The following is a 15,363-nucleotide window of genomic DNA, read 5'->3' as shown; positions in this document are numbered from 1 at the left end:
CACGAAAGGCCCTTTTAATTCGTGTTTACTTCTTCTTTGCGTGTTTCGTCAATTATTTATGTAAAACAGTGCAAATCGACCCTAAACTTAGTTTTGGTTAGTTTTTCTTTTGATCTTATTAGATTATTTATTAAGTTTTTCAAACATTTTCTATAATGCAGTTGCTTATACTATTTACAAAACTTCTGGATTCCTCCTGCGTCGACTGAACTGAACAGGAACAGGAAGTTTCTTTGAAAAATTAGCAGCTGCATATCGTCGACATAATCTTCAAACCTCATAAGTTACAATTTTCATTATAATTTTTGCAATATTGGGGTTTGGTGTTTTTCGTCTATAATCGTGCTCTAATATAGTCAGAATTAGCCACAATTATCACCTAATTACTGACATGTGAGCTGACATTGCTAACAATACCAAATGAATTATATAAAAAAATGGGAAAACTCAAGTTCAACAAAGTATTTTCGAAATGTGTCTGTCCGTACATAACGTGTCATTTCTTATATTTAATGTTATTAGGCTATTCACATTTTTATTTTGTGTAAAAAAGTAAAACAATTATGTTTTTTTTTCAATTATACACAGAATAGATTTGTGCTAACCAAAAATTTAAAATCTATAAACGGGAAGCAAACTGGCTTTCTACCACACACCACAAAAAATTTTACGTTTCAAATTTTTAAAACATCCGTCAATAAACCTTTATTGCTGCAGAATATATGCTCCATTTTGTGCACAGAAAATCTAAAACGCGATAGAAAAATATTCGTAACGGAGACTTTTTTTGCGTCCGAATTCCAAAATCGAATTTTTCGTATTTTTTTTTTTTAATTATTTTTGCCGCAGTGCAAAAATCCACAGGAAAATAATTGGAACAATTTTTATTTTTGTTTTTATATCCAACAAGGCACCACCCTTTAATAACGACAGCAACGATTAATTTATTGAATTACAAAAAATGATATTAAAGATTCGTGTTTTATAATTCCCCAGATAGTACTAAGAACCTTGACATTTTTCTCGATCGGTTGGGAGATAAGACCCTGTGGAAAAAGTCGCCAACCGGATGCCGTGGTATAATAAAATACCACTTGGAATCTGAGACCGTTTTCCTGTAATCAACCGAGTCCTAAAAATGCCTGAAGAAATGAAGCAAATACGCCGTTTCAAGGTAAATTGACTGTGATTTTGCAACATCCATTTTATGTGGGCTATAATTACAACAGTAATTATTACAATGTAACTTGGCGATCTATATTTCTTGCAACCCAAAAGTTAATTTTGATCCCTATTTAGGTCTGTTCATGTTGGTAATCAGGAAAAAGTGGATAACAATTTAATTGGTTTTTAATGAAGCAAAATGCCAATTAAAAATAAGTAGTCTCACTGGTCAGTTACACAAGGAATAGTTTTCATAAACCGTGGGTACTTATTACTTGGCTTTCTGTGTATTATACATTGCCTAAAGCACCAAAAGCTGTATATTACTTTTAACTGTTAGTTGTTTAATAATAATAATAATAACAATAATAATAAATATATGTCGTCGGTTTAGTTTCTTCTTTCTTTTATGTTAATTTTCCTTCAGTCCCCTTTATGACAGACGATAACAATAAATGTTAAAATGGCAGCTATCGAAACTGCATACTTTGCTCTACAGAAAAACTGTCAATTAAGGTCCTTACGTTAAATACCTTTATTTAATTTACAAGCGATTTTAACGAAAAAAAAGTAAATGTAAATATTGAAAAAGGCTTTCCGTAAATGTTATAGCTTTGAATAACCGACGTCGAGTGGTTAGAGACCGCATCCACTTCATCAGGTTCCGTTAGGCAACTAAGCTCTATCCGCTTGCAAAATTTCAAGTAGATAGCTCCAAATTTCGGACGCTTACATTGCTTCATTTCGAAGCACGAAAAACAGCTGAAAATCATTAAAAAAAGATAAACTCCCTAGCCTTACCCGTTCGAAAGTTATAGTCATTTGACTGCACAGAACAGACAAAAGAAAATTGTTTTGCTACGCTGAATTTAATTTGTTCTTAATTTAGCTATTGTACTTGTACTTGTAGGGGGCGCTACCAATATGTCTTTGCTCAAGTTCAAAGGCTTATCACTTTTTGTACAACCCAGTATAATATCTTTTGGAAAGAAAGCTGAATTCATTCATGTCTTGCTAGGAGCAACCGTTTGTTACTATCTACTTACTAATACTAATACTATCTTATTTGATTTTGATCTTTATTAGAATTTCACTTCAAACCAAAATAATTCTAAGAACGATTGCTCCCAGCGAATAAAAAAAGGTAAAGATGATTTTTTTTAACAAAAATATAATTCAGGGGCATACAAAAAGTCATAAGCAAGTCATAAGTAACGGCTAAAACAAGTAAAAACAAAAATAAAACTTTAACACACCGTATCTCGAAAACAAAACAATATACACAGCACCTCATTTTACCTTAAAAATTGGTTAACAAATCAACGTGTGAAGTATCGGACACTTATTAAATAACAACCTGTACCTACATCTACGTTCAGATGGTAAGGGAAGTAAAGCATATTAAAAAATAAATTCAAAACACACCCTCTACCCGTCAAGCTGTCGGGACGCTCCAATTACTTACCCGAAAATTAAAGCAAATGTGAACCATAGTATAGCGAACACACAACTGAAACAATGGCCCCAAAAAAAATTACCGAATTTGCAATAAACTCCCTCGAAATCGAACAGCGACGAACATAAAACCCGACGAAACTTCTTCAGCGAGAATACGTCGAAGCGATATTATAAATTTTAACTTATACTCAAATGCTACGTATACGGTAAGTTCCCACTACTTGGAATTTCATGAACTCTAACGCTGCCGAATAGATTTCGTTGTTTGTTTTTGCGAGGGAATTCTATACTTTATTACTGTGTTGTGACATCGAATCGTAAAGATGATATATGCGTCGATCGTTTAAGGGTTGAAAACAAACCTTGGCCACGAAGGCTTGAGAAATGTGCAGAAAAAGGGATGTAATAATAATTATAACATGTTTATCATTTTCATTTGTGACATTTAATAAAAGAATTCGTTGGTGGTTTTCGACTGTTAAAACGGTGTTTTGGAACGTCGTCAAACTGAAAGTGCGCTTTTCAGTGCGTCGAATTTTTAAATCGTTGTTATATTCTTTTGTTACAGTTCTGAGTATTGTTGATTGCGTCAGGTAAAGCTTGATTACCGTTGCGCCTCAGTAGAAACATGAACCTGTTATACGGTCTACTAGACCTACCTGTATAATTTTGTGAACCACTCAAATGACCTCTTAAACCTTCACTTTCGCTAGCCTAACGGCTAAAATAATGGCGCTCCGTCTTTTCTTTCATGCACGTAAGTAATCTATTCTTTTACATTGCCTTTTGTTTAATTTTTTCAACGTTTGGAAAATTTTACGGTTTCCGCTCTAGGTAAGCTCAGAAAATGGCTGGCTGTAAAGCAAACAGCGCCATCTATGTCTATACAGCACGAGTGGTATGAATAATTAAGCGCCACCTGCCTATCTATTTTGGTAGTGATGCTATCAGCTACTAGATGGCATCACCAAGAAAATAGTTTTTTGGGAGAGCACCTCATAAATAGGCCTGGGGCTGGAGTTAAATGGGAGACGTAAAAATAATAAAACTGTTTGGTGCTTATCTTTTATTAATACGTTTAGTGTGAAAATAAATTAGGTCCGGTTTATATAAATGAGCAAGTCACTAAAGTGTTCCTCCATTCAAGTCGGGTATTTGCACTTGTATATATGTATCACCTGCCAAACTGGAAGTCGTTAATGGAATGACTTCTTGTATAATTTGAGAGGATGCATCAAACATCAACTGTTGGCACATTAAAAATGTTTCTGTGGCTTGCCCATCTGGCGAATTAACAACAATTTGAGTATAAGACTGATTTTTTGGGTTGAGATTGTCTGTAGTGACATTATTGAGAGGAACATTTTGAAGTATTTGCACAGTTGGTGTCGAGGTATTCAATGTACTGTCCATTAAAGGTTTACTTTGGAATGACGACTGTAAACACTGTCTTTTAACGGCTTCTTCTGCACGTTCGGCCGCTTTCCTTGAAGTTATTGGACCTTTTTCCACCATTTTCGCCACTAGTTGCGGAAGCATGGGATTCGGTTGCACAGCCTGCTTTGGAACCTCAGGAAGCGGCTCACATAGGTGAACAAAAAAAGCAAAATCCTTGGAGGTGTCCAGTTCATGGAGATGGGAGAAATTCATCTAAAAAAATATATGCATGTCGCCGCTGAAGGGTCGCCGTACCTTTAAATGGACCAACCTTAACTACAACATTTAAGCCAATTCTCAGATGTTTCAATTTTTTCCTCGATTGTGGGCTATCAGCCAAAACTTTCAAATCAATAGTAGCCCTACACCTTCGAGCGTCAAACAACAGTTCCTTTTTGATAATTTGTTCTGGCTGCGTCCAGCATTGATACTGTTTGCGAAATCTTATTTTCGGTCCCGTATTCGATATTTTCTTAACCCACACAGTGTTTGTCATTTGGGAAAATAAATCGACCCACTGATCGCATAGAGTATTGTAATCATCGTTATTTCTCGGAATTTCTGTCCGGAATTTCGCCTCAAAAAGTTTATTGCCTGTCCACTTAGTTTGCAAGATGTCAAATTTTCGCCCTACGTTCGTCAAAATATGACTAAAATTTCTTTTCGCTATTTCGTCAGCCATTTTCAAATAACTACATTGAGGGAGGAAGATATCGACCAACAAAGTTACCTTTCTAAACTTTCGAACAACGAAAATGAACCTTATACAAAGCGTTTTTAAGATTTAAATATTTTAGGAAAGCAAGAACGTATATCATTACTAAACTCAGCTGGATATTTTAAACGGGATAACCTAAAAATAAATGGCTCATGATATGTCACCTGTCAAGTAACGTAACCTTAAATTTGTTATAGTATTAAAGAATTAGAACAAGTCAATGAAAATCCCAAGTTTTGTTAAAAAAGTATTTGTCGGAATACCAATCGGTATTACTATCATAGATTTAGTGGGTTACGTCGCCAGAGTGGATGGAATATCTATGCAACCAGTATTAAATCCGGACAAAAATTCCACTGATTACGTCTTTTTAAACAGAATAGCTGTGAAATCTTACGAAGTGAATCGCGGAGATATAGTGTCCTTAGTATCCCCTAAAGATCCAACTCAGAAGATTATAAAGCGCGTGGTAGGAATTCAGGGTGATATTATCGCAACTTTAAGTTATAAAGAAGGGGTGGTTCGAGTTCCAGAGGGCCACTGTTGGATTGAAGGTGACCACGTTGGTCATTCAATGGACTCAAATAATTTCGGCCCAGTCTCATTAGGTTTAATCACTGCCAAAGCTTCTTGTATAGTGTGGCCCCCCTCACGGTGGCAAATTATTGAAACATCCCTTCCCAAATCACGTAGGCCTTTGAATTTAACAGTGGTTGAAGTCTTTTAGCAAAATGCGTGCCATATCGCTAGTTAAGAAAATAGAATTTGAATTTGCAGGCAATGTGGTTAGGAATGCTTTAACTTTGGGTGATGTCGATAATGATGAACTCAATGAACTTATTATTGGTAATGACTTAGGTACAGTGGTTATATTTAAGGTAAAATAAAAATCGGCTGCTTCCTGAATATTGTTAGCTGTTACTGTTTTAGGGAAATGAAGTGTTACAAACAATTCCAAACTTGAGTTTTATTTCTTGCGTAGCAGTTGGTAAAATAACCAATCAAGAAAGAAACAGTTTGATAATAATTACCAGTGATGGTTGGTGTTATCTTTATGAAACTGAAGTCACTTCCAAATCTGTTAATAATAAAGATGAGGTAGATGGTCAGACTCAATCCTCTTCCAGTGTACCCACCACAGAAACGCAGAGCAGCAGTGAATCAACTACAGGGGATCATAAATTAAAAAACAAATCTTCAAAAAATCTATTGGTGCAGGTTCATGTTCAAAGAATACCTGCCAATGTGAAAGTAGGTACATAACCTAAAATTAGCCTCTAAGAAGCAAAACATTTTTTAAACTAATTCTGATCCTAGGATTCACAATGGACAGGCTTATGTTAGAAATTCTGTTAGTTAAACTAAAAACCTATATTTTATTTTGGTTGGCCTTTCAGCATTTTCGTAAATGCTGTAATCAACTTGAATTTTTGTTTGCAGAATATAGTCTTAGGGGATGTCGATGGAGACGGAGAAGTAGAAATGGTAATCGGATTAACAGATAGGGTTGTACGTTCCTATCGGTGGGTCAGTAATGCCCCCATTGATGGAGATCAATGTCAGTTGTCACACAAACCATCAGGTGGGTGCTATATGGTAAAAAATATAGGTTATGCACAATAATTGTAGGCAAATTTGTGGCTTTGCACAAGTGGGAATGTGCTAAGCAGATCGGATCTATTACTCTTCACTATTCTGCAGATGGAAAACCGTCCATTCTTGTAGCTCAGCCAGGTGGCACTTTCATGAGAATAAAATGTCATTCATGTAACATTGATCAGAGTCCAGAAAACAGCTCCAGTGGTGAAAACCCTTGTGGTTCAGTTGACTATCAATTTTTAGGAATCTCTAGAATGAGAAATCAGAATATTTCTACAGAGATTCTTGGTGATTTAAAGACTAGTGATGACCAGGAAAATAGCAATAAGAGTAGACCATATGCGGTTGCAACTTTAGATGGTACAATAATGTTGGTACAGGACGAAGTCATCTTGTGGTAGGTAAGAGTAAGATAACCAGAAATAAGTCCATTGGTTCTAATTTAGGGCGATTGCGGTAGACCACCAAATTTTTGCACTTACCAAGCTTGATATTACCGGCAATGGAACAGATGACATTGTTGTATGTTCTTGGGACGGGCAAACATACATTTTGGATCAGAAAAAGAATTCGGTGAGGTTCCATCTGGAGGAACCTGTGCGGGCCTTCCACAGCGGCTGGTATAGTTTAGGACCTGGGATATCTCAAGTAACCGCTTTGATTTATGTCACTTTTAAAAACACCGTAAGTTGTGCTGCATAATTTGTAATTAAGTAATTCCTAGGGTAATTTTAGGTGATTATATACTATGATATACCCTTGAAAGATTTGATTTGTAAAAAATTCGAACCTGACCTCGTAAAACTGAGTCAGCTTTTCATTAACGAAGACCGTGATGCTGACCAGGCTTTGCAGTATGTGAAGGCGATGGATAAAAAAACTAAACGAGAACTTGTGGAATACTTGTTGTACCATGTAAAATCTTGACACATTTTACACATTACAATATATTTTTTTGGACTGTATACAAATCCTTTTTGACGTAATAAATTAATTTACAAACAAAATAAACTTTTTTATTGAATAATGCGGATCTAGGAGAAACCGAAGAAAACATAACCTCTACGATTGCACTATATAGTGACTCGACGACCTAAACATAGCAAAAAAAAAAACACGTTGGAATTTTAAGATTTTTTAGGCCTCATTCGTTATAATAATAATAAGAGATCAAATTTAGAACTTTGCTACTCTCAATGTAGACACAATCCTATAAGATTAATTATTCGAATCTAACAATCACTGACCAGTTTACAGATATGTACATTACAAAATTATCAAAGATATCTTACGACACAAATTTTGGCACGTCCCTACAAAGATTTCGAATGTATTTTGTTTTGGAGCATTCTAATTTAAATTCGTCAAAATTATTGTAATTGGTCAAACGTTTCAATTTTCCGCTTCAACCACGAACTTATAAATAACCATGGTCATACATATATAACATAAATGAAAGGGACTATTAGTTTCCGTTAGTTTAGGCACATGAGTACGCGTGCCAAGTTGGAGACATTGACTTGGGGTATCCTCTAGCACGTAATTTTACGACACAATATTTAGAACCCAATTCCCTTCAGCAAAAGCATTCTGACCAACAAAAGATGTAACTAACAGAAAAATTCATTCGGTCATTTTTTGCTGATACTATGCGTGGTGACAAGTTCCCTGCGGTTTGAGGCGGAGTACATTAATTGTCAGATGCTACAGGGTTTGGCATTTATTCGAACCATTGAAATATTACAGGTTATATAAGTTCGTGGGTACATCGCGAAACGGCGAGTCAGTACGCCTGATTTGTCTCTGCCCTATATTTGTGAATTGACTTGAATTTTTGATTGCTGCTAATAATCGTCTCATATTTTAACAATTGTTGCATCCCTTATCTGAACTAAAACTAATCAAAACTATCCAAAAATGAAATCTATTAAAATTCTACAATTCAAGTCAATAAAATTTCACAACTCTGGTGCACAATCAAATCACGTGCAGTTGGTAAATTAATTTCAAATGCCATTTATCAAATTGAGAGTCGGATTACGTGCGATATTGAGTTCGAATTCTGACATTTGAAACAGTATTGCCGCAAAAACACTTTTAACCCAAATGCAAAAATTTGATATGCGTTTGAATAACCACATTATTTGCCATAGAGCATTCTTTCATTGATGTTGGGTCCACAAAACATTCAAGATTCAACACCAGAACCTTCTCCGTCCATACATATTAAATGTTTTGATAAACAAAACGCAGCCTTAAACGTGAGTGAGTGGTGTAATGGTGTGAGTAGGATAATGATTTTAATGGCAAGTAGAACTATTGAATCGGAATACTTAGATTACAATTTATCTTGTTTTGAGTCTCATTATTTTTAGGCATCTATGTTAATTGTCTGTTGGGCTCATTTGATTGGAATTGAAACGAACGGAGATGGGTGGCGAGTGATAGAATCTTGTTTTAAAGTGGTGAGAGCATAGTTATAATTTGAGAACCACAGAATAACTAAGGCATAGATAGAGACTACAGTTTATATGAAAAGATTCAACAACTGCGTGGAAGGGAATTATAGAAAATAAATCGAGCCTCAATCAGAGCCTCAATCGTTAGACTCATTACAAAACACTCTATAACCATATATATACACTATACACTACAGTAAGGGATATAAATCCTTAACTGAGAAATTCATTTATCGACAGGTAACTAAAATATGCTAAAATAAAATAAATTCTTAATTTGCCCTTATTAGTATTTCATTTTCGATCCCAGGTACCATTGTAGAGCCATGCGGAGTCGTCCCTACTTTTGCTCCAACTTGCCTCCAAAGTATTTTCCTGAAATATAACATAAACATGACGTTACATTATTTATAAGTAATCTATAAAAAAAAATACAAGTAACTAACAAATGGCATATTTCTTCAGTGTGTCGAAAATTGAAAAAGTTTTTGTTTTGCTCACCCCGAATTGCGAATGGCCCATGCTCGCTGAACTAAGATAGTCCATGTTTGAATAATAGTAATTGTTATAACAATTCGACGATGAGTTTGTGGTGGTCATAATGCTCGATTGGGTAGTAGAGCACCACCGATGTTGATCGAGAGCGAAACTATCTATGGACGCTGGAGACCATATACTAGAGTTCGCCGAGTTTGTGTACGTCGCAGAGGCAATCTAGAGAAAAAACGTTTCATAACGGCGGTTCAATAAATTGAAAAAGAGTGGTCGTTCTTACCGTCGGCGAGTTGGTGCTGCCACAGGTAGGCAATAGCTGAGGCTTTACATAGTTCGGACTGTCCCTAAGGTGTGGCGCTGCATGCACTGACGGCGAACTCGCAGATGAACTACAGAAAAATAATCGATATAGTCAGTTATGCCGGAGTTGCATTTCTTTTGTCGCATTTCTTTACTTCTTCAATTTATTTGTGGGAAGATTTGGCTAATTTTTAACTACCTGGTGCTGGTATTGTTATTGCTAGTGACCGACACCGGAGGGGTTGTAGGTGACGACTTGGTGATTATCGTTGACGTAGTGGTCTTGTTACTCTTCAAACGTGCCGATTTGTCAGTACTCTGCTGCTGATTATGTTGGGTGACTTGCTTCTGCTGCTGTCTACATTTTGCCCTTCTGTTTTTGAACCACACCTTAAACATATTTCACGTTACAACGAACGGTCGTAATTTAACATTATTTTTCAAAATGAAAACCAACTCACGCGGTCTTTGATATCTTTATCGCTTTTGGAGGCATTTGTTTTTTTATGATATATACATAAAGAGGCACCATAATATGGCATCGCTCATATTTATAGTTGTCAGTCCAGAAGCGCAATTGTGTGAAATATCTGGGACTAAATGTTGGTAGGTATATGCGCTATAGGGCGCTGGTAAAAAAATTTCGAAATTTCTTTCAATTTTTAGCCAAATCCAATTAAAACAATATTATACTGTTCATATTGCGATTCATTCATTCATTCATTCATGTTGTCAGTCAGTAACTGGAGAAGTGGTAATTTCTGATATTTAAAGCATTTGAAGGCAATATAAAAACGGGCCCTTAAGTCAATACTTAATATAAAGAATCACAAACAATGGAGTTAAAATTAAACTTCACAGTGTTTTCCATAGATATGACACACCTTATAAAAATATCTTTGCAAATGTCGATTGTAAGTCACAGAGGCATTATATCTTTTAATCCAGAAATATATAATATCCTCCCTGAAGGGTTAAAAACGATTATTAAGGGAAAGCTTTTAAAAATAATTTAAAGGCATACATCATATAGTCCTCAAAAATATTTTGTGAGAAAAGATTTACAAATAGCAGTTCGAAATTATAACTAAATTATTAAAATGAACGGGTAAAGAAAGTGTAATTTCTGACTGTGACAGTAAATTTTTAAATACATTACAAGACAGAATTATTCGTATCAGAAACAAGTAGAATTGTGTCTACTAATTCTGTGCTAACTTTCTTATACACTGCCTAACTGAAGTCCTAAAGGAGAATAAACGTTATCGTTATTATTAGTACCTAGTAGACAATCGCAGACGTTTTTGTTAGGTGTGGTTATGTACTTTAAAATGATCAAGAATATTTCACAAAATAAATATGTAATATACAAATCCAACGTTGGTCAATATACCAAAATTGCATAATTATTAAAAATTGTTTTATTCGAAAAATAATCACTTTCTTGGTCTTTTGTAAAAATTTTACTTGTTTTTCTCTTCTTTCTACTTATATTTCTCTCAATTTTATGTCTTTGCGCCTTTGATGATCAACAGGTACTGTCATAGAAAACATCTACTTTTGGAATTCCTTTTGCTATAAAGGTAATAAAAGACTTACAATTTCAGTCTTAATTTTACACTTATGTCTACTGATCAACAATTCTTGTATAAAATAGGTTCGTTGTTGATATTTTTTAAGGCACCATATTTATGGGATGCGAATTAATTCGAAAACTGGTTCCCCCTCACAATTTCGAAAAGTAATCAGGAATCCGACGAAGAATATGTGACGTTTTAATAAAAGTCAAACACGCACTAAGCGGCGGATGTGAAGATTGTCACTTTACACACACAACCGCCGCCCTCCCGGTCGCGTATTGAACTTACTGAAATTGAGGGTGTCTGAAGCGACAATAGTTTGTGGGCGAAACGTGCCTAAGCATAACACTGCCTGGCTAATAAGCTAACGAGCCACGCCATTGACTGCCCTACCGTAAAATTAATGGGCCTCCTAAACGTTCGCCTTTCTTTGCTGATTTATTATTTTGTGCCCTCCGACAATACGCATTTTTGTTGCTCGGCTTTTTGAGTTTTATTATTGGGGCACGTTCGATGTGTAAGATTTTTTCGCGTACACCGTTTCAGGTTGGGTGACGAGAAAATTGAAAGGTTAGGTATTGTGTTGCCAGTGAACTCCAGCTAGCAAACCTGAACGGAAATGCAGTTTGTGAGACAAATTTTATTTACATTGAAGTGGGCAGTGATTAGGATTGTTACACGTACACGTTAATATATTATTTCTCAATTTTTCTTCCTGTTTGGGCTTCTAGGGTTCAATCGTCAATCTAATTTGTAATTTTGTAATTTGTAATTTGTAAAATCATTTCAATGTTTTATCCTTCTATGAACTAAGTGGTAGTGACATATTTCGACTATTTTTGACGGTGACAATCTTGTGTACGTAGATTACGTACTACCACCTAGCGGTGTTAATTAATAAACGTTTTTCAAAATGGTAAATTATAATATTGAAGCAACATTTTCTTGTGGGTATTATTTAGAAACAAAATAAATCAGTATTTTCATATTTTTAACCTTAAAATTTTAATATGAACTTGCGTATTTTAAGTCCTCTATGAGACAATATTGTCAAAAAAATACATCCTAGTTAAATACAGTAAGAATATTATTAAGAATATTTTTAAGCAATGCAGCTTCATACTTTCCAGACCACTTTATATAATCTTTAACCATTCTTTAAAAACAGGAACCTTTCCAAATTACTGGAAATCAAGATTAGTTTGAGACTATTTATCTGCTGGCCTTAAAGGTTGCTTCATCGACCAACAATTTAGATTTCTCCCCCATCGCTCCACCGAGCTAAACTTGCTCACGTTTACAGATTTTCTGCTGGAATCATTGGAGGGGGGTCTCACGTTCATGCCATTTACACAGACTCTTCAAAGGCTTTTGACCGAGTAAATCATCAAATCTTAATAGAAAAATTGCGAAACATTGGAATCCAGGGATAACTTTTTTAATGGTTAACATCGTTCCTTACTGAAAGAGTGCAGTGAGAAATTAGAGTGCCTTCTGGTGTTCCACAAGGATGGCACCTGTGACCCCTGCTCTTCAATGTCTATGTGAATGATATTGCGTCATGTTTTCATCACGTATGTTTCCTATTATTTGCTGACGACTTAAAATTCTATATGGCAGTCCATAATGCCGATGACTATATTAAACTCCAGTCCGATTTAGATCACCTATCGCTTTGGATCGATTTGAATGAAATGGAACTAAATATTAATAAATGCCAACAAATGAACTTCTACCGAGCAGAAACTCCATACATTTTACGTATAACATAAAAGGGGCACCATTATTGTAGCCTTTCGTAATAAGGGATCTTGGAGTGTTACTCGATAATAAGTTGACTTACACACAACATGTTTCATTTATTGTGTCTAAATCACTTCAGATTTTGGGCTTTATTAAGCGTTGTACAGTGGACTTCCAGAGTGTTCCGTCTCTCAGATTACTGTTCTGCTCCTTCGTGCGTCCACACCTTGATTATTGTTACTTGTTACTGTGTGTGGTCACCTTCGTATAACGTCCACATACAGGCGATAGAAAGAATGCAGCATAGGTTCCTGCGATATATAGCATTTAAGGAGCACCAAGAACTTCAGGACTCTGAATTAGAAAACTCGCTCCAACTTACAAATCTTCAGATTCGTGGCATGCAGAGGGATCTCACCATGAGCTGTTATGTTATGTAAGATTGGGCTTCGCGTTCCCCCCCGCCAGACCAGAATAAACCACTCCTTCCAGGGGGAGTTCCATCGTACTAGCTATGGGCAGAGTTCTTTTCTTACTAGGTCAGCTGCACTAGCGAATCGTTTTTCTGACCAACTCGATTGCTTCCAGAGTGCAAGAATATTTACGAAAGAACTTAAAGACTGTCGGTAAAACTATTCCGCTTTTCCTCGCAATGGTTTTGTTTACCATTGTGTTGGTGCCTCGCTACTCTTATAAGTGTCCTTACTGTCGTGTCGACTAACTATACCAATATTTAATATTTTGGAAAACCAATGTTTGTCATACTAGGGTAAGGTCTTCATCTGTCTATTTCATTATGTTTTAATTTTAATTTTGTTTTAATTTATTTTATTTTGTTGTTTACTATTTTGTTTATGTAAATCCTATTTTATATTGGGCGGTTGGCCCGTTGATAAATAAATAAATAAATAAATCAGTGTTATAAATAAAGCAAACAACGAGAACACCTTCTCATAAGCGAATGAAAGACAACAATCCCCATTACTAGCCGTCTTGTTCTATTGTAAAACTTGGCTGACTTTTGTTTAAATGGAAAGATTCGGAGAACTTCAGACAACACAAATTTTACTACCAATCGAGAATTGACTGACAAGTCTCTAAGTCTTCGGTGTACCTATGCTTTAATGTTAAAATTATTCAAAAACTGGAATTCAAAATAAAAAATGAAGTGACCTTATTCTGAGAGCGGCACTGAATTTTACACGAAAAGTTATATATTTTCGATAAGTTATGAAATACACAGGAGAGGACCCTCCATTGAAATATAGCGAATGACACCTAAGTGGGTTAGTGAAAATAATATTTCAATATATTATTAATAGCCCAAAATATCGAAGAAGAAGAAATAGAAAATAGGATAGATAGATAGAATAGAAAATAGGATAAAATAGAATAGAAAGAAGGAATAGTTATAATAAAATTTTTATATATATAATTTTTTAATGCAAAGTAGGCCACGGAGGGAAAGCGGCATTGGAATTTTGTATTTGTTTCACACGTAAGAAAAAGCTTAAAACTATTAATATTTCTTTTAGCAATAAGGAAGCTGTTGATATGATTTGGAAATAATTGGAAATGATGAATGGAATGGAATTGGAATGGTTCGAAATCCAATCGGCTGCCAGCTTTCGACCTCATTTGCGAAGGCATTTAGCTAGAACAACAGAAGACAATCTTTAAAGTATAGTATCACCTTAACAATATCGTCTTCCGTTCTTCTAGCCTAGTGTCTTCGCACCTCAGGCCGATGGCTACCGCGTCTGAAATCTTGCTATGAAAATGCAGCAGACTGGCGATAAAATCGGCATGCGCGAACTACCTCCGACAAAAGTATCGAGTTCTGTTTAACGAAAAATCAATATAAGTTTTGTGACATTGTGACAAAAGGAAACCCTAGCAATCGCGTGTAAACGAGAATGCCATTGTGAAGAAAGGTTTCCTTTTACGTTTAACGCGCACACAAATACCGTGTATATTTCTCGTTTGCCGAACAGATCTAAATAAATATAAACAAAATCCGAGAGCACCATATGTGTCGTTCTCAAAACGCGAGGTCGCATATCGTTGCAGAAGTGACAATTTATATAAAATAAGCGAACAAATATATTTAGTAATAATGGTAAGAAAACCGTTGAAAACAGGTATGGAGAAACGTATAGTTATCGATGTACAATTAGAGTGTGCATCACACCATATAATAATATACAGGGTGTCGTATTTAAAATGCTATAATTAGTTGATAAGGTTTCTTGAGACTCTCTTTAGTTTTCATTTACCAGAAAAACGATTAACTATCAGGCTTTAAATATGGTTGAAAAGTGCATTGTTTAAAATAATGTTACATCTTTCAAAAATTTTCAATTAACCAAGACATCTAAGAAAATATCGAGATTAAGTATAGGTGTCACAC

At 35.3% G+C, this 15,363-nt stretch overlaps 5 protein-coding genes across 5 annotated transcripts in view; 2 read left to right on the top strand and 3 right to left on the bottom strand.

The window, feature by feature from the left end:
- The window catches only part of LOC132698187 (uncharacterized), a 36,007-nt gene extending 33,246 nt beyond the window's left edge, over positions 1 to 2,761 (bottom strand). Inside the window, exon 1 of the mRNA XM_060664121.1 lies at positions 2,630 to 2,761. Coding sequence (XP_060520104.1) covers positions 2,630 to 2,656 — 27 coding nt within the window. The 5' untranslated portion in view covers positions 2,657 to 2,761. The remainder of the gene's footprint in view (positions 1 to 2,629) is intronic.
- Positions 2,762 to 3,681: 920 nt separating this feature from the next.
- LOC132698203 (uncharacterized) lies at positions 3,682 to 4,877 on the bottom strand. Its single transcript, XM_060664149.1, has 2 exons — positions 4,331 to 4,877; positions 3,682 to 4,272 (listed from the first exon to the last, which is right to left on the bottom strand). The coding sequence occupies exons 1-2, from the start codon at positions 4,739 to 4,741 to the stop codon at positions 3,748 to 3,750; spliced, it is 936 nt and encodes a 311-aa protein (XP_060520132.1). The 5' UTR covers positions 4,742 to 4,877; the 3' UTR covers positions 3,682 to 3,747.
- A 22-nt stretch (positions 4,878 to 4,899) lies between these two features.
- On the top strand, positions 4,900 to 5,504 carry LOC132698204 (mitochondrial inner membrane protease subunit 2). The gene has a single exon (XM_060664150.1). It carries the CDS (start codon positions 4,998 to 5,000, stop codon positions 5,502 to 5,504), a length of 507 nt encoding a protein of 168 aa, XP_060520133.1. The 5' UTR covers positions 4,900 to 4,997.
- A 4-nt stretch (positions 5,505 to 5,508) lies between these two features.
- On the top strand, positions 5,509 to 7,303 carry LOC132698201 (KICSTOR complex protein ITFG2-like). Its single transcript, XM_060664147.1, has 6 exons — positions 5,509 to 5,655; positions 5,708 to 6,028; positions 6,218 to 6,359; positions 6,407 to 6,773; positions 6,823 to 7,060; positions 7,112 to 7,303. Exons 1-6 carry the CDS (start codon positions 5,509 to 5,511, stop codon positions 7,301 to 7,303), a joined length of 1,407 nt encoding a protein of 468 aa, XP_060520130.1.
- Positions 7,266 to 15,363, bottom strand: part of LOC132698202 (homeobox protein OTX2-B-like) — a 28,326-nt gene continuing 20,228 nt past the window's right edge. The window contains exons 5-8 of the mRNA XM_060664148.1: positions 9,830 to 10,020; positions 9,611 to 9,719; positions 9,337 to 9,549; positions 7,266 to 9,210 (exon numbers count right to left, since the gene is read on the bottom strand). Of these exons, the coding sequence (XP_060520131.1) occupies positions 9,130 to 9,210; positions 9,337 to 9,549; positions 9,611 to 9,719; positions 9,830 to 10,020 (594 nt within the window). The 3' untranslated portion in view covers positions 7,266 to 9,129. The remainder of the gene's footprint in view (positions 9,211 to 9,336; positions 9,550 to 9,610; positions 9,720 to 9,829; positions 10,021 to 15,363) is intronic.

This window comes from Cylas formicarius, unplaced genomic scaffold (genome assembly GCF_029955315.1).
Source record: "Cylas formicarius isolate icCylForm1 unplaced genomic scaffold, icCylForm1.1 PGA_scaffold_2__14_contigs__length_35257938, whole genome shotgun sequence".
Classification (NCBI taxonomy): domain Eukaryota; kingdom Metazoa; phylum Arthropoda; class Insecta; order Coleoptera; family Brentidae; genus Cylas; species Cylas formicarius.
Note: the sequence above shows the minus strand (reverse complement) of the source record. Positions and strands in the feature narration are given on the sequence as shown.

Coding starts and splice junctions, on each gene's coding strand:
- LOC132698203 (XM_060664149.1), bottom strand. CDS start 4,741: ATGGCTGACGAAATAGCGAAAAGAAATTTTAGTCATATTTTGACGAAC. Junction 4,273..4,330: donor GCTTAAATGTTGTAGTTAAG/GTTGGTCCATTT, acceptor ATATTTTTTTAG/ATGAATTTCTCCCATCTCCA.
- LOC132698204 (XM_060664150.1), top strand. CDS start 4,998: ATGAAAATCCCAAGTTTTGTTAAAAAAGTATTTGTCGGAATACCAATC.
- LOC132698201 (XM_060664147.1), top strand. CDS start 5,509: ATGCGTGCCATATCGCTAGTTAAGAAAATAGAATTTGAATTTGCAGGC. Junction 6,360..6,406: donor GTTGTCACACAAACCATCAG/GTGGGTGCTATA, acceptor CAATAATTGTAG/GCAAATTTGTGGCTTTGCAC. Junction 6,774..6,822: donor CAGGACGAAGTCATCTTGTG/GTAGGTAAGAGT, acceptor GTTCTAATTTAG/GGCGATTGCGGTAGACCACC.